Here is a 19,752-nt window from a genome sequence, read left to right as displayed (position 1 = left end):
GGTACATCATTTATCTTCAGGCAATGGCAAAGCATAAAGGTTGATGAGTGAAATACAAACCTATGAAGTAATGCACAATTTGAGGGGTTGACAAATGAAGGTACCCCCAGCTATGCGCCAAAAACAGAGCACTAATGTCACAGAGCAAGACTTCTTTTAAGATTTCTCAGACGGTAAAGGATTACACTCTTAGGTGTAATCAATATCCTGCCTGTGGTTTGGGAAGAGAGCCAAACTAGTGGAAAATAGTGTAACTCTGTGTACAGTACATTAGGAAGACGCATGACCATATTTATGACCTGCTTGTTTTACATCTGTTTAGAGAGCCACAGCCAACTGGGAGCCATGTAGTTATAAATTCACTGTAAACTATACTGTAAGTTCTTAAATTGCTGTTTTCCTATTGCAAAACAAGGCTTTGTGTTTGCATGTTTCACGTTCACGACTCTGCCATGCATGTCTATACCATCATGCATGTACACTTCATGTCAAACATACGAAAATATACCACTCATAAAACAATCAATTACCCTCACTCAAGACCCCCATGCCGAGGGAGACTTGTCTTTAGTAGAAATATTTACACAACCTGAAGATAATATTTTGATGCGTTTCACTGGACATTGTCAGCTAGGAGTGATGTTAGCGACAGAAAGAATATTGTTTAGTTGACTCCAGAGAACATTATGAGATGTACTATATCTAACGCAGATCAGATGTTCCCCTTTTAGCCTTCCTTTAAGAGAAAAACAAGAGGAACTTACTGCCGATCGGCCTTGAGGTGTGCACACAGCCCTGCATACTTCTGGATAATGACACACTCTGTTTTAAAGAAGTGCAGTGATACAGAAATGGTGCCGATGTTTTTATGAGAGCATCTGCTCAGATGATGGATTGTGAAAGACTTTACTTCTGCATCCTCTCCAAACAGGACCAAACATGGAGCGGAACAGCAAGTTTTAAGATCAAACTGACCCGCTCAGTGTAGGTTAAAAACTTGTAAAAAAGCCCAGCAGGAACCAATATATTATACAAAATGTATAGGATATTATAGACAGTTTTAAATGACTATTCAAAAATAAAACAAAATAAAATAAAATAAATAAATATATACATATATATATATATATATATATATATATATATATATATATATATATATATATATTAATCACATCCCAAATAAAATTTGTTGTTCACATAATATATGTGTGTGTACTGGGTATATTAATTATGTATATATAAATACAAACACATGCATGTATATATTTAAGAAACATAGGTTATGTTTATATAATGTATATATATACACACATGTAAATATTTTCAAAATATATACTGTATGTGTGTGCTTTTATATATACATAATAAATATACATAATACACATACACATATTATGTAAACAAAAACTTTTATTTTGGATGCGATTAATCGTGATGAATCATTTGACAGCACTAAAATATAAAAATATTAGTATATTAAAAATAATTATATATATATATATATATATATATATATACAGGTCCTGGTCATATAATTAGAATATCATCAAAAAGTTGATTTATTTCACTAATTCCATTCAAAAAGTGAAACTTGTATATTATATTCATTCATTACACACAGATTGATATATTTCAAATGTTTATTTCTTTTCATTTTGATGATTATAACTGACAACTAAGGAAAATCCCAAAGTATCTAAATTAGAATATTGTGAAAAGGTTCAATATTGAAGACACCTGGTGCCACACTCCAATCAGCTAATTAACTCAAAACACCTGCAAAGGCCTTTAAAGGAACACTCCACTTTTTTTGGAAATAGGCTCATTCTCCAACTCCCCCAGAGTTAATAAGTTGAGTTTTACCGTTTTGGAATCCATTCAGCTGATCTCTGGATCTGGCGATAGCACTTTTAGCATAGCTTAGCATAGATCATTGAATCCGATTAGACCAGTAGCATCGCTTTCAAAAATGACCAAAGAGTTTCGATATTTGTCCTATTTAAAACTTGACTCTTATGTAGTTATATCGTGTACTAAGACCGGCGGAAAATGAAAAGTTGCGATTTTCTAGGCTGATATGATTAAGAACTATACTCTCATTCCGGCGTAATAATCAAGGAACTTTGCTGCCATACCATGGCACAGCAGGTGCAGTGATATTACGCAGCGCCTGAAAGTAGTCCCCAGCTAGGTACCTAGTTATAATATAGCTGGGGACTACTTTCAGGCGCTACGTAATATCACTGCGCCAAAAGTGGAGTGTTCCTTTAAATGGTCTCTCAGTCTAGTTCTGTAGGCTACACAATCATGGGGAAGACTGCTGACTTGACAGTTGTCCAAAAGACGACCATTGACACGTTGCACAAGGAGAGCAAGACACAAAAGGTCATTGCAAAAGAGGCTGGCTGTTCACAGAGCTCTGTGTCCAAGCACATTAATAGAGAGGCGAAGGGAAGGAAAATATGTGGTATAAAAAAGTGTACAAGCAATAGGGATAACCGCACCCTGGAGAGGATTGTGAAACAAAAGCCATTCAAAAATGTGGTTGAGATTCACAAAGAGTGGACTGCAGCTGGAGTCAAGAACCACTACGCATAGTCGTATGCAAGACATGGGTTTCAGCTGTCGCATTCCTTGTGTCAAGCCACTTTTGAACAACAGACAGCGTCAGAAGTGGTCCAAAGTTATGTTCTCTGATGAAAGTAAATTTTGCATTTCCTTTGGAAATCAGGGTCCCAGAGTCTGGAGGAAGAGAGGAGAGGCACACAATCCACGTTGCTTGAGGTCCAGTGTAAAGTTTCCAGTCAGTGATGGTTTGGGGTGCCATGTCATCTGCTGGTGTTGGTCCACTGTGTTTTCTGAGGTCCAAGGTCAACGCAGCCGTATACCAGGAAGTTTTAGAGCACTTCATGCTTCCTGCTGCTGACCAACTTTATGGAGATGCAGATTTCATTTTCCAACAGGACTTGGCACCTGCACACAGTGCCAAAGCAACCAGTATCTGGTTTAAGGACCATGGTATCCCTGTTCTTAATTGGCCAGCAAACTTGCCTGACCTTAACCCCATAGAAAATCTATGGGGTATTGTGAAGAGGAAGATGCGATATGCCAGACCCAACAATGCAGAAGAGCTGAAGTCCACTATCAGAGCAACCTGGGCTCTCATAACACCTGAGCAGTGCCACAGACTGATCGACTCCATGCCACGCCGCATTGCTGCCGTAATTCAGGCAAAAGGAGCCCCAACTAAGTATTGAGTGCTGTACATGCTCATACTTTTCATGTTCATACTTTTCAGTTGGCCAAGATTTCTAAAAATCCTTTCTTTGTATTGGTCTTAAGTAATATTCAAATTTTCTGAGATACTGAATTTGGGATTTTCCTTAGTTGTCAGTTATAATCATCAAAATTAAAAGAAATAAACATTTGAAATATATCAGTCTGTGTGTAATGAATGAATATAATATACAAGTTTCACTTTTTGAATGGAATTAGTGAAATAAATCAAATTTTTGATGATATTCTAATTATATGACCAGCACCTGTATATATATATTTTTTTGTTTTGTTTTGTTTTTTTAATATACTAATATTTGTTAGATTTTATGCTTCAAAACAGAAAAACAATGGCAATGTGTTAAGACAAATAAACTAAAGTACTTTTAAAACACTTATATTTATTTAGTGATTTATTTTTATTGCATAGTTGGGCTTCCCAGTAAATTTATCTTGTTTAAAGGATGCTTAATGTTAGATATAGATTAACATATGTAATTTTCTCACAAAACTTAAAGTTTATTTATTTTATTTAAAATGCATTTATTATATTTATTTATTTATTTATTGCAGTGAAACATTAATGTTTATTTGCACTTTAATTTGTATATAAAAATACAGGTTTCTTTATTATCTGTCTCTCTCAAAAAAAAAACATAAAACACAGTTCAACATTCAAATTTCAACTGTAGACACTTCAAGAAAATCGCTTCAAGAGCTCAGTCATTGCATGCACAAAACATAATTTCTAGTACAAGTCAGACAGATGTCTGTTCTCTCCTCTCATTCACGTCATTCTCGCCAGCTCAGCTATGGCAAACTGACACACAGCATGTAGGATTTTTATGCTAAAGAAACTGAAAATAAACAGACGCCCCTGCACAGTCACTCATATTTTTATTGGCGTGAGTTTCCTGATACGGATGAAGGTCTGTTTCAGTAGTGCTGGCATGCTGTGGGTCAGTCTTTAAGGAGCTATAACTTTTATTTCCCTCGGTCGCATAAAACAAACACTGCATTCAGTTAACTCCTCAAATCGAAGCAGGGACTGAACACAGAAGAGAATGAAAAAGAGAAAGAAAAGAAACAATCAGAGAAAATGACTTTTATCTCTTCTTGTTGGTTAGAAAAAACATTAATGTCTAATGGATTCTTTATCACTTGTCAGCACTATCAAAAACATGTTCTAGAACAACATGGTATCTAATCAAAGTTGCTACTGATGTTGTAAAGCCCAGTGCAGATTTATCATGCGTCTACAACTGTGGACAAGGTATGCATGACTTTTACAGTGTCCATGTGTCGGTGCACTTAAATGAGTAAGGACATGTTGTTACTTTTAACAGTTGATTCTTTTACGCCTCACTTACTTTATAGCATCATGCATTTATCTTGCCCAGGAATCCCACCCATAATACACACAGCATAAGTGTGTGTGTGTGTGTGTGTGTGTGTGTGTGTGTGTGTGTTTGAGAGTGTGGCACTGCTATGGTGTTGTCAGCGTAACTCCAGTGATAAGCTAAAATGTGCTGTGCTCGTGGGATCGCTGTTGAGATCAGAGAGTTAACGCCTTATTGACTTATCAAACCTTTGAAGCCGCAGCTGCAGTCGAGTGATCAAACACAACCACAGGTAGAGGGAGGAGGGCGCTCACAGCATGAAACAGTGGTTAGAAAATACCACAAGAGATGCAGACAGTTACAGTGAGGTACTGGGTAAAATCCCAGACCTTAGTCGTCAAGTCCTTATTTAACCTCTCATTATGAAATGGTAATTTTGTTCTAGAACGTCTGACGCAGCAAAATATACTGCACTATGCTCATAAACAAACAAATGCAGGTGTACATGGAATGTATTAAACTAGATTTTTACATGTGAGAGGTGGGGGTTGGTGATATGACCCAAATCTTACATTATGATATGAGTAATTTTAAAGTTACTTTTTTGAAATAAAAATGTAAGATACTGTTGAAATGTTACAATTTTTGACACCAATTTTAACATCACAGCAAAAACTAATAGTAGTCTAATAGTAGTCTAGCTATTTTTAGTAGTAACTAATAGTAGTCTAGCTATAAGCAAAAAGTTCTTATTAAAGACAATTAAACAGGAAGTAATAAAATAAGAAAAAGAAAATAATTTTGAGCAATAGAACAAATAAATATAATAGAACAAAGACAAATGAAATACAGTGCTTGACATTTTTCATTTGTCAGAAGAAATGCTACAAAAAATTAATTAATGTAAAATAAAAGTGCATAGTCTTCACTGTATGATTTAAATATATACTGATTCTTGTTAAAGCTACTAAAGTTATCCAGTCAAGAGAAGTGAGTGAACTTCTCTGTCTTTTAGGTTACACTTTATTTTAGGGTGTCCTTGTTACAGTGTAATTATACATTTAAGGAATGAGTAATATTAATTAACTACATGTACTTAACTACAGTGGGGGGAAAAAATGATTTGATCCCCTGCTGATTTTTGTACGTTTGCCCACTGACAAAGAAATTATCAGTCTATAATTTTAATGGTAGGTTTATTTTAACAGTGAGAGACAGAATAACAACAAAAAAAAATCTAGAAAAACGCATTTAAAAAAAGTTGTAAATTGATTTGCATTTTAATGAGTCAAATAAGTATTTGATTCCCTATCAATCAGCAAGATTTCTGGCTCCCGGGTGTCTTTTATAAAGGTAACGAGCTGAGATCAGAAGCACTGTCTTAAAGGGAGTGCTCCTAATCTCAGTTTGTTACCTGTATAAAAGACATCTGTCCACAGAAGCAATCAATCAATCAATCAGATTCCAAACTCTGAGCTGTCCAAGGATGTCAGGGACAAGATTGTAGACCTACACAAGGCTGGAATGGGCTACAAAACCATCGTCAAGCAGCTTGGTGAGAAGGTGACAACAGTTGGTGCGATTATTCGCAAATGGAAGAAACACAAAATAACTGTCAATCTCCTTCGGTCTGGGGCTCCATGCAAGATCTCACTTTGTGGAGTTTCAATGATCATGAGAACGGTGAGGAATCAGCCCAGAACTACACAGGAGGATCTTGGAATTTCAACAGGAATGGAGGTGGAAACAGGGCATTGAAGCCAGCCAGGGCATTGAAAATGGGTCGTGGATGGGTATTCCAGCATGACAATGACCCAAAACACATGGCCAATGCAACAAAGGAGTAGCTCAAGAAGAAGCACATTAAGGTCCTGGAGTGGCCTAGCCAGTCTCCAGACCTTAATCCCATAGAAAATCTGTGGAGGGAGCTGAAGGTTCGAGTTGCCAAACGTCAGCCTCGAAACCTTAATGACTTGGAGAGGATCTGCAAAGAGGAGTGGGACAAAATCCCTCCTGAGATGTGTGCAAACCTTGTGCCCAACTACAAGAAACGTCTGACCTCTGTGATTGCCAACAAGGGTTTTGCCACCAATTTGATCAATTAAGTGCAATAAGGCGCAAAAAACCATATCTAGTTCTCTTTCACGACTTAATGCACTTGAATGGTTTAAATTAACTGGCAAAGCATTTAAACTGGCAAAGATTAATCTCAAATTAATCTAATCTCTTTGTCCTATGGTTGTATGTTGTTGCCAAGGCATTGCAATTTGTTTGCTGTGGTGTTCTGAGTGGCTGCTAGGTCGTTGCTAAATGGTTTGTCTGAGCACCATTATGAAATAAGACAATGTATATGTGTATAGAAGGAATATCTATAGTGTAAGGACCAAAATAAATAAATAAAAGCAAAGATAATATTTTTCTAAAGATATTAGTTTTTCTTTTAAAAATAATTTGGTCTATAGAAATTAAAATCAGCTTCATATAAAAACAATAGATGTCTACGACATATATCATTTAGATAGTGAAGTGTGTATATATGTGTGCTTCCAGTAAAAACAATATACAAAATGTGCATACTGCTACTGTGATATCAAGCACATCCCTTATGTACACTCAATCAGTCACATGCAAAGTCTAAATATTGACCTCATATAAGTGAGTTGTAAACCTCTCATCACACTCCTACATGTACTTCAAAATGTATCCTTTAAAAATGACAAATGTTCCAGCAGATGTTTAAAATAAATACATGGAAATTTAGCAGAACACTAAAGATTTAATAGATAATTTTAGAAAGAAATCATCTACATAGAGCACTGTAAAAGCTTTTTGGAATAAACAGAATGTTAAATAAAGTTTAAAAGTCTCATAAGGACAAACTTTACCTTTGTAGCCGAGTTTAACTCTTGGCACACTCTCCTTCATAGAGTTCACCTCCGGCAGAGAGAAGAAGAGCATCACCAATGTAGACCACCAGACACTGGAGAACCACCCCATCTGGAGACGCTGATGTCTGCTCCTCTGTCTTTGTTTGTCTGGTTCCTCGGCAGTCTTCATGATGAGAGAGGAAAGTTCTGCTGCTGCGGACCTGTGATGGAGTGGACAGTTAGATGGAGTCATCTAAGGGAGTGGCAGGGCATCTGTGGGAGGTGTGTGTGTGTGTGTGTGTGTGTGTTTGAGCTCTTGTTAAATCCCAAGCAAATGTTCAGCTGCTTTACTGTGGTCTCTTTCAGGCATGTCTATGCATTTTAGCAGCTCTGCATCAGCTGCTGCTCTATTCAAGTCCTTTCTTTTGTCCACCAACACACATACTTTCTCCCTCTCTTTCTAAATCTGTTTGTCTCTAAACAAAAGGTCAGCTTGATGAGGGCAGCCACTTTCAGCCTTCTTTCAAATGCCTTTCTTTTATTTTCTCACACCATCTTTCATCTGTTCTGTCTCCATCTCCCTTTCTCACTTCTTCAACAAACAGCATTCGGCTGGGGGCGACAATCATGTCTGAATCTCTGCTTCATTAGTCAACAGAGTGCCATGAAATTGTGGGAGAGAGTGAGAAAACTGTAGTAGTCTGTCTTCATTAGGAGATTTCCTTCAGCAGGGAATCATTTAGAACAAGGATTCACACACTTCAGATCAGGGGCTCTCAAAACAGTCCTATCATTTTGAATGAAGGAACGAGTGAAAGAGTGAATGAAAAGGGGCCATGGAGGGTCTTATACAATGTTGTCCAACAACCAGCTAGTGAATTTACGTAGATTATTAGCAGTGTTGTTTTAAAGGAAATGAATTAGGAGACTTCTCAGCGAGGGTTTTAGCGTGCTGACAGCGTGCTGTGCTTAATCCTCCCTGAGAAGTTTCATCTCAAATTCATCTTTTAAAGCACCGCTTTTTCCAAAGCAACAAATTTTGAAACAAATTCACCATCTTTGACAATAAATTTCAGATCTGTACAATAAATGGTTATACACTCTAAAAACACTGGGTTATTTAATTAGACCCAGTTTGAGTTAAAAATCATTTATAAGTAGAAACCAAATTATGCGAGGTTGGAAATGTTTCTAGTGTTTATTACAGGCTTTCTGAGTGTTTCTTGATGGCACTCAAAGCTTAATGATTTGGCCACAGAAAGACTATTGTGGTTGGTGAAGAAGAAAAACAAATGAGCCAAATAACTGGTTAAATTTAGTCTTAAACCCAAGGTATTCAATATTTATTCAGCAATGTTCACTGAAAGTAAAAAAAAAGAAGAAAAGAAGCAACTTCTATTCACTGAATAAGTTAACTTGATTTGTCATTCATTTCTTCACTTTCTCTCACTCACACATTTTGTTTTTACTATTGCTTGTATTTTTATTTTCAGTTTCCTGTGTTGTTACTGTAATTATTCTGCATGTGTTATGTGACTTTTATTACCCATACCCATTTGGGTTATTTTTACAATAGTTGAGTTAAAACAACAACCCAGAATGTTGGGTCAAACCAACCCAGCATCAAGTTCATCCCTTTTTGACCCAGCAAAAATGACACAAACTGGGTTGTTTCAAACCAAGATTTGTTTTTAGATTGCAGCATATTTATTTGATGAACATCAATCACCATATTGAATTTAATGCAAATAGTGTTATATATATATATATATATATGTATATATATATATATATCAAATATATATATTTCAAAGACCTATAATGCAACCCAAACACATCTAGTTTTTAGGCATCTGATAAAGATATACATTGTCACTAAGGAATGTTCCTCTAATACTGCACATTTATCAACAGCAGACAGACATATCTCTAACTCTAACATAAAGATAAGTCAGATTTGTCTGTTTATTTAAAGAACAAGGCGGCATCACAGATAGCTTTGATTATGATGGATCATACTGCATTCATGACATGTAGAGCAGATTTAAAGGGGCTGAGGGAGCGATCTCTGAGAGCAAGTGTCACGAGGATATCAGCATGGGAGCTCTTGGGTAATGCCTGAGTCTTGTAAGTTCATATATCAAACAATATAACTTTTTTCCAAAGTTTTTAAAGTTTTCTTCCTCCTCCACAAAGACATTTTCCCTCTTCTTTGACATTACGGCTATTGTCTCTTGCAAACATCTCCTGGATGGATTCCTACACCTACCACAGACATAGTTCATTACATTATTTTACTGTTCAGCCTTACAGGTCAGTCCAAGTTCATTATTATGAGCTCGGGTTACGTATTTGTGTTATTCTTGGCATGAGTCAATCTTTTCGCTGTGGTTGTAGTCGGGTGTAAGGGTTACCCCTCACTCTGTGTAAATAATGTTCATATCAACATAAGCACACGCAGACACCAAGGCCATGTTATGTTTTCATAATCATAACACACAACGAAAATTTGTCTTTGTAGCATTGCAAGTAATTCATATCATTTTCAAGGTGGCGGTTGGACTAACACTGGTTTTTATAGAAGATAATAATTTCCTATCATTTGACCCCATATTTTTCTGGCTTCAATATTTTATATAGCCCAGTTACATTATATTACATTTACCTCCCATGGATCTTAGAATTTCAGCTCCCATGGCTGCAAGCTGTACAGCTACTGTTTTGTTCATTAAAACAGAACAATTCAAAAGCTAAAAAATTACAATTATTTAAATAACACTGTTTGAGAGGGGTCTCTTTTCTATACTATTGCATTGTGGTGAGGACACGTGTCATAAAATATAATAAAATACTAACTACATACATATAATAAAATACTAACTACACTAAAATATAATAAAATACCTAACTACATAATACTACTATTGTTAGAAATTGCAACAAAATTAAAATAGAAATATAAACTTTTGAACTGCGGGTTTCGTCTGGTCAGAGGAGAACTGGCCCCAAGACTGAGCCTGGTTTCTCCCAAGGTTTTTTTGGCATCTCACACACACAAGCGTGACTTTAGCACTATATTTAGCAACTTTCAGACCCTTTTAGCGGCTTTTTTCCATAGAATGTACAAACTGACAAACCTAGCGGCTTTTTTGGATAAACCTTAACTATGGTTCAGTTGGAAGATGTCGCCAGTGCTGCCCCGCGAGCGCAAGATCTGACTCTCCCGGCACAGTGTCGCCTCTCTCTGCGTCTGTTCTGTGCAGCGAGCGGCAGAGAAGCACCGCCGTACCGCAGCAGATTCGTCAGTAAATGAGTACAAAATAGCGTTTCCAAGCACCTAACACTAACTGACTGTTTGGAATTATAAATATGAGCATAGTTCGTCTGTTAATATTATGCACTTTTTAAAAAAAATGTTTAGTTTGTTATACAGACGCAGGCAGTGCGCTGCATGAGACAAAAAAGTAATATAGCCAAAACCACCGCATAGCCGCTCTTTAGTGTAAAGTTAGATGCATGTTGATTTTATCAGATGATGTTGCGATTATAAATGAGAGTGACTCCTGGTTAACATGTATTAATGAGTCGTGTTTAGTCACTATTTAGTGTTGAATTTTTCTACAATATTTGCTCACCATGGCAGTAAAAACTGCAGTTTTTCCTCTCAATCAGTAAACACCCGGTCATGCATGATAAAAATAAATACCGTCATATACCGTGAAAACGGTATAATTTAGAAAAATACCGTGATATAAATTTTTGGTCATACCGCCCAGCACTAACTCTAATTGTACTCTAATGACTGAATTATGCAAAATAACGCCAAGGCTATTTATACTAAGTATAAAAAAGACAAAGACTGTTTACACAAAGTGTAGATACTGTTTGCACCAAGTATAAATAGCAAAAAACAGCATTTCTTTACAGTACTGTTAAGTGCAAATAGTGACAGATGCTACTCACACAAAATGTAAATGCTTTTGTTTGTGTTTGCTGAGGCTTATTTGTCCCAGTGGTCTTGGCCATTATACTGATACCTATTGGTGTAAAAGTAAATGTTTTACTATTCACATTTCTATAATTATCATCAGAAACAGTAGTAGTAGTAGTAACAGCTGTGATCATGTGATCTTTAACATTTCACATGTCCCACAAAGAAATTTATTCTAGAAGACTGACTGGAGTTTGGAGTCTATATTTCATGTGAGTAAAATTTTAATGATAGTTAATAAAACTGATGTTTATTTCTTCATGTGTAAAACCTGAAAACTCCTCAGAGCACCTTCAAGTTTCCATTGTGAAAACGTGCTGCATGGTCTGTAACGTAAACATGGAAATTGCTCTTAAAATTTCAAATAAAATGAATGCTTGGGAAAAATCAGTTAAAAGTAAAACTATGTTAAGTATTTTTAGTGAATAAATAAACTTAATGACATGCATATACTCACACAGACTGAAATAAAAAGTTGTTCGTTTACAAAAAACTCTATTTATTCCAGTCATAACTGTGTATATGTGATTCTGTGACCCGGTAATGTGTATACAACCCATCTCAATACCTATAACGAAAACATTTGTAAAATCTTATTTCCCTCACTTGTTGTGAATACATTATATTTGCCTCAGGACATTACTGAATGACTGACAGCTTACATATGCAGAGAAAGGAAAAGCAGACCTTTACTTGAACTCGTTGAATAGTTTTCATATGAAAATTTGGACAGTCCTTTGGCCTCAACTTATACGCCCAATCACACGGCACAAAAGCAGACACATAGACGATGTCATAACGATGCAATCTCAAATTTAATTTCTAATCCTCAACAACTGTTTCTAACAGTCTATAAGTCTGACTTAAGGCAGTTTTTTATATATATATCCACAGCTGCTCATGAAGGTTATCATCATCATGCATGGATTGTTGCACTCTGTCTGTTATGGTAAAGGCAACTAAAAAAGATATCAAGTATAGCCACATTGTTAGACAGAGGAAAGAGTACAGTAAAAAAGCTTTCAATTGTTCTGCAGACTTTTAAAAGGGTGAAACTCTGTATTTAGTCCTGTTTGTTTGAGCCAAGTCCATGTTTAATGATATGTTTTTAATCCCCCTTCTCATCTTTAAAGGAGGAAACGTTTTAACTTTCATACCTGCACTTAGCTCAGAGAGAGCCAGGTGCATATCTAATGACAGAGAGCAGAAAGAGAGCGGTGAAGAAATTCCTCTCTGCCAACATTCCCAAACCTCATTATATGTACGGAATACCTGACACTCTGTCTGTCTGTCTGTGAGTGACAGGTTTAGGGAATTATGGGTAATTCAATACATCCTGAGAGGAACCTCCATAGCCGTAATGGAGAGCAGACAAAGTGCTCGGCTAATGTCTCCTGTCGATTATCTGTGTTTGGAGTGAACGGATTAAAAACTGTACTGTTACCCACACACAGGTGAAGAGGGGGAGGATGGTGTAAGGTTTAGGCCGTGTGAAGGAAGGATAAGGACGAGGTGTTTGACATTGTTCTGTGTTTTTATCGAGAGTGTTCAGGTGTGTAAGGCCGCTGACAGGAGCCCTTTGAGGGAGACAAGGTTGAACACAACATGTCAGTCAATCATTTTAAGATACAAACATTCACACACTTAAAGCAGTATCAGTGAAAAACAGGAACTCGGGTAACACCAATTAGGGGTGTGGTGTGTCCAAAACATAACAGAATTGTTCCAAAACCTATAGCCTATTTCATAAGGCCTGTTTTGGTGGCTCTGCTAATGCCAAGTTCACACTGTACGATTTTAGCCCTGATTTTCACTTGCATTTTCAGTTTTGCGAAATTGCCGACAAATGCCCGAAATCGGAGGCAAATCGGTGCTCGTTCATGTGAGTGACAATTGCGCAGTGTGAATTACCAAAGACGCGATCAAAGGTTCTCTGCACCACTTCGCTAAAGATAGGCACCTAGTCTATTTTTGATGGATGCCGTGTCCAAGCCGCACAGCTCAAATACAAAATAAAAAAAAATCTAAATATACACCCTGTGCAAAACTGGCACAATTGTAAATAGTTACTTGTTTTAAAAATGTGAAAGTGTTTAATTTGTTTTAAAAAATGCCTTGTATTGGTAGCCTACTGTTTTAAAAATGCTTAAAAGGCTCTGTCGACTTTCCAGTAGGAGAACAAATGCCAGTTTATTCTTCTGCTCATGAGCACTGTAATGTTGTGGGAAAAACATGGAAATAATTTGTCGTTTTATTTAGCAAAGATTCTGTTTTCCACTGATTCTGATTCTGCAACCACGCCACTAGTTTCAGTTTCGCTTTAGTTATTTAGGCTGGGTGTTTATAATAAATGTTTATAGTGAATGACACTATAATTTGAGTGGTTGAGGAGAGACCCCCTATATGATTGTAAAGTGCTTTGGGTATATAGCAATACACAATAAAGCGCTATATAAATGCTTCATTCATTCATTCATTCAATTTGTGTTTGTTTTTTACTTATATTTTCGTTCCTTTTTCTGTTCAGAACACTGCTAAATTTACAGGATTTTTTGTGGAGTGAAGGGAATATGAATACATGTTTCTAATATTTGTGAACGTTTAGTTTATTTTACATTATTTCTGAATGAAATGATAAAATGTGTCTTATACATCAATCGACTTGTACACCAATGCAACTTATCTGTGTGTCAAAGGTACAAGACTAGAACTGCCATGTGTGTATAAGTATACATGCAGTACAGTATCAAAGCTTTATTTGTCATACACATATTATGCGGCCCCTCACTTGGTGTGGAAAATTTGATGTGGCCCTCGAGTCAAAAAGTTTGCCCACCCCTGGTCTACAATCTTGTTCCTGACATCTTTGTACAGCTCTTTGGTCTTTTACCATGGTTGAGAGTTTGGAATATGATTGATTGATTGCTTCGGTGGAGAGGTTGTCTTTTACGCAAGTAACAAACTGAGATTAGGAGCACTCCCTTTAAAAGACACCTGGGAGCCAGAAATCTTGCTGATTGATAGGGGATCAAATACTTATTTCACTCATTAAAATGCAAATCAATTTATGACTTTTTTGAAATACGTTTTTCTGGATTTTGTTGTTATTGTTGTTGTTATTCTGTCTCTCACTGTTAAAATAAACCTAACATTAAAATTATAGACTGATCATTTCTTTGTCAGTGGGCAAACGTACAAAATCAGCAGGGGATCAAATTTTTTTTCCCCCCACTGTATATAAATTAATTAAATTAGTTCTGTTTACTAATTTGCATTAATATAATCAGATATTTTTCAGCTGCTGTCTCCAAACTTTGTGGCAGTTGCTGTGTTTTTCTTGCCTTAAAAATTGTTTGCAATTAATTCTATTTTTCGTAACGATCGCTTACTCTTCAGCAAAGAAGTGAACTCTAAACTTTCTCTGAAACTGAGCTTCTTCAACTAAACACTATTGAAGTGGCTCACTAAATGATACTTCAAATTGTGAGGTGTGCCATTCATTTTCTAAACAATCAGATGATTTTCATATGGTGGATAATAATAAAAATAAAAAAAAACATTTACACTGAAGAACAACACAGAGAAAACCTAAATAATATAGACATGGGTCAACTACACCCTGGCAACCACCTAACAATGCCGCAGCAACCACTTAAAGGCTACTTTTGCATGGAAAGCATCACTTTTTCTTCATAAAAATGAAGAAAAGAAATAAAAAGCCTTTTCAGCCTTCTGCCTTCTAAATGAGTCAAGAAACCTGGGATTTAAAAGAATCAAGGTTGGTTTGTCTTACTGGCTCATAAAGTGCTGATGTAGTGAGGAGAGACAGTGAGGCGAGTCAGACAGAGAGAAAATGTACGAGAGAGAGACATAAGTCTAAGAAATCAGTCGCACTTCTGTGCTAGAGCCTTTTAACACCCAGGTGGCACTATGCTCCACGGACGTACAGTAAACACACTTAGACACGGACTCACACACACACACACACAGCAACTAGAATCCATCACTCTGCCGCTTACTGCCCTACTTTGATTTTTCAGCAGAGGAAATCCAGCTCCCCACCCTCTCTGGTATCATGTTTTCCTCTCCAAATATATGTCAGAGGTCCAGCTTGCTGAATTAAGCAAAGCAAAACATTATACTGAGAACATAGATACAACTATACTTTACGGCATGTGTGCCTGTGTATGCAAATTAAACAAAAACAGCTGTTTTACTATTTAAAAAAGGAAGTATTTTTTAATATAGATATATGAACTATTTTAATATAGATATATGAGTATTTATTTTAATAAATACTTAATAAGAAACACACACATGCATATAGTCTGTAAAGTGTGTATACGACATCTGTGGCTTATGACTGAGACTTTCTCTTGGTCTCACCCCATAAAACCGCAGGGTGTGTGAGCGAGAGTTTCCATAAAGTCTGTGTGGATCACAGAGAGGTATTATCCGGCCCGTTAACACGGGGCAAATGCCGCTGGGAAGAGAAAGAGCCCCCTCTCATCCACTCAAGTACTACGTTCTGGCTTGCTTTCGTCCTCTTACTCTTCTGAAGAAGCACAGAGTCGAGAGTTAATGCCGATCCCAGCTCAGCTGTTGGCGCGGATGTGTGAGGAGGACCAGAGGCAGACTGAGAATCTCCCATCTTTCATTCCCTTGACAGACACCACAGACACGCTTTTACTCCCATCACACATTCCTCACCAGCAAATCTGGCCAGCCATTTGAAAATAAACCTTATCTGCTTTTATAACCGTATTAATCTTTTCCTTAATTTAAAGTCGCCCATGAAATCAAAATGGGAGTTTAATGGCTTTAATCCATGTTTTGAGGCCTTCAGTGTGCTAGAAAGTTGATACAAATGAGCAGATATACAGAACGCACTTAAAACTTAGAGATATTTGTAAACAAAACCTACTGATGACCCACTTCGCCAAATGACACCCTAAGCCTTTGTGGTCCTCCTCCGAATCCACACTATCGTGACGTAATGCCACATAGACTGTCGAGCAGTAGCCTACTCTGTCCCGCAGCAGTATACACTTTTCTGAAACTTAAAATTACATCATACGCATCATAAGTCCCTCACCATTCCTCTAATACCACCTGCCACTGACTAGAAGTGGCAAAATCAAATCACAATTCCGCGCGGAATAAAACCTAAGTCAATTTCCTATTAAGTAAAACTACAATGGACACATGAGAGAAAATTGCTTCTCAAATAATTCATATAATTTTTAACCATACACCAATATTAATCTGACACATAGGCCTAGCAAACTACATCTGTGTGTATATAGGCTATATATATATATATATATATATATATATATATATATAGTTATTTTATTAATATTTAAATTATGCATGATGAAAACTAATTCATTTATATAAATAAAATAAATAATAAATAAAAATAATAATGTAAATAAAAGAATATCTATATTATTTATTTAATCATGCTTTCATTAATTTTAACATTAAGCAATATATTCATTTTATTAATATATTAATTAAATTGCAAATTAAAATATGTAAATAAAATAATTACGTTTATAATAAAACATGTAAATAAATAATAAAATACAACAGCAAGCATGCATGTCGATAAATGGAGGTGTTTTTGTGAAGATGCCGTTTTACAATAGCAAATACAATTTTTAAAGTCAAACATTTGCTTTACACTAACTTGCCACTGCCAGTAAGACAATGTTTAGTAAAGCGAAGCTGCGATGTAAATCTTCTGAAATGAAACCTGTTTCCTATCACCTAAAAATGAGTGGAGAGGAAAAAAAGGGGAGAGCCACGCATGATTAACAGCCTCAAACAACAGCACTGCAAATAACTATTTATCCTCATGAGAGCAGCGATTTATTTTACACATTGAAGTTTGTATCACCCAGAGCAGACATGCCACTGTAGTGCTGGTGTATCTTTAATATGAATGTGGTAATAATATAATCATATAACATAACTATCGTATGACTATCGCTTTCGACTATAGTCCGTCAAAATTAAAAGACACAAACTGTCATATCCTCAGTGATGCTCCTAAAACTTCATGAAAATATGTTTGAACTCCTTAAGATAGAAATTTTAATGACGTTAGCTCAATATCCACCAATGAAATGCAATCAAACATTGAAATATTAATAATAAATGGGTACCTGTGAGAGCTGGTGTCTGTCGTTGTTTTCTGGAAGTCTGAGGCGCAGTTTGACACTTCAAGATCCGTTATTATCCAAAGTCATGCTTTAAATGTCTTCAAGACGTGTCCACTGTTCCCAAACTAAGCTCTCTTCAACTTAATGAGGGGAGACACATAAAACGAAAACAAATAAAAAGACTAATGAGCTGTTCTCTGAGTGTGACTGGACTCTGTGAATTTGGCTGAGGTATCCGCGTCTGTGGCGCTCGTGGCTGCTGGCTCGAGCTGAGAGCGCCAATTAGCGCCGCGTGCAGAGACTGGAGGGCGGGGAGCGCGAGAGAGCAGCGCACGCTTCAACATACTCATACTTGTCCCGTGAGTTGGAGATACTGTCATTTGTGCTGACTATTTTAATCGGTAACACTTTATTTTGATAGTCTACTTTAGACATTCTACTAACAGTAAGTAACTTTGCAACTACATGTAGCAGACATTAGAGTATTAGTAGACTCTCTGCTTAATATCTTCTTTATTTTAATGGGTGCACAACATACAACATACTGACTATGAGAAACTTTGCCAATATATGTCAACTTATTCTACTAACCCTAAACCTAACCTAAGAGTCTACTCTGAGAGTTAGTAGACATGTTGCAAATTAGTGAGAATAGTTGACATGTAGGCTAGTTGCAAAGTTACAGAGAATGTCTAAAGTGGACTATCAAAATAAAGCGTAGGCATAACCTTTTAATCGATTAAACTATATTTCTTTTATGAAAAAATATATATATATATATTCGATTTGAATAAAATGCTGACTGAAGGAGACATTTTTCCCTACATGAAAATAAAAACTAGAATGAACTCGAAGTCGAACAATCAAATGGTGAAGTCGGATTAGGTACTTTCCGGGTTTGTGACATAACAAACCCAGATAAACCCCGCCCCCAGGAACACGCAGGGCCATGCTGTGCTGCTTTAGAGAAGAGGAAGAAAAAACTAGGGGTGCACGTAAAAATCTATTCATATATGAATCGCGATTCTGTCTTCTAATGATTCTAATGGATTCACAAGTTTCAAAATCATTGTTCTAAAGCAGCAGACCTCACGTCTCCCTGCTCTGCACATGCTCTGCTCTGCATCTCTCTCTCTCTCTCTCTCTCTCTCTCTCATTCAGATCATCAGCTCAGTATAAATTATGCCATTGTTTACAATACAACCGGAGCAAATTCTGAGCTGAGGGGCGGAACGTTTAGACGCACCCTAGAAGCGGTTTAGCCAATCACAACACACTGGCCCAGCTGACCAATCTCAGCCCATTACGTATTTCTGAGGGAGGGGCTTCATAAAAGCAGGAAATGATCGGAACGTTTATCAGAGAAGGGACAGAGTGGTGTGGAATAAAGGTAAATTATGTGAAAAATAATGCTTTTTTTTCCTTCTTATTTTTTAAACGAAGCATTATCACATATTAGACTGCACCCCATAAACACAATCAAGCCTAGAAAAAGCCAGTCAACCACCCCTTTAAATCTGATTGGCTGATGAATGTTCTAAGGTGTGCAATTATTTTCAGGGAAACGCATGGTGAACATAGTTCCAGGCTTTGACTGGATATGTCCATATCATTGCCAAATGATTTCAGTTATTTCAAAGGACCTTACAGCCTAAAACAGCAAAATAACCAAAACCCACAACGACACTGGCCAAACAATAGGATAAAAATGACAGAATAGTCTTAGCCACAAAATTACATTTTATTTATAATTATCATACATACACTGTTGAGAGATGCACAGACACAAGAGAGGTCATTCACACTCTTAAATGTCTCTCTCTCTCTCTATCATAACTTACTTGTTAACTGCATTAGTCTGCTATCAACGGCCCAAGCCTCCATTACTAGGTCTAAAATGACGTTTTGGAATTAGCAACGGAGGCATTGTATGAGATGCGTAAGAAATACTCACAATAGCGTTTTAAGTACAAAAACTGGACAAATGCCTTGAAATATATCATCTGATTGATGTCTTTATGTAGTAGGCTATCCTTTCTGCAATGCTTTATGACCTGCACCCCAACATTGAGTATTGTAGTGTTGTAACCGTAGTATAAGTGGAA

The 19,752-nt window shown here is 36.6% G+C and overlaps 1 protein-coding gene across 1 annotated transcript in view; it reads right to left on the bottom strand.

Annotated features, from left to right (window-relative positions):
* sema3d (sema domain, immunoglobulin domain (Ig), short basic domain, secreted, (semaphorin) 3D) overlaps positions 1–17,915 on the bottom strand; it is a 45,263-nt gene extending 27,348 nt beyond the window's left edge. Inside the window, exons 1-2 of the mRNA XM_058752202.1 lie at positions 17,651–17,915; positions 7,505–7,707 (exon numbers count right to left, since the gene is read on the bottom strand). Of these exons, the coding sequence (XP_058608185.1) occupies positions 7,505–7,676 (172 nt within the window). The 5' untranslated portion in view covers positions 7,677–7,707; positions 17,651–17,915. The remainder of the gene's footprint in view (positions 1–7,504; positions 7,708–17,650) is intronic.
* Between the last annotated feature and the right edge of the window lie 1,837 nt (positions 17,916–19,752).

This window comes from Onychostoma macrolepis, chromosome 18 (assembly GCF_012432095.1).
Source record: "Onychostoma macrolepis isolate SWU-2019 chromosome 18, ASM1243209v1, whole genome shotgun sequence".
Classification (NCBI taxonomy): Eukaryota; Metazoa; Chordata; class Actinopteri; order Cypriniformes; family Cyprinidae; genus Onychostoma; species Onychostoma macrolepis.
The sequence above is the reverse complement of the archived record's forward strand: the minus strand, read 5'-3'. Positions and strand labels throughout refer to the sequence as shown.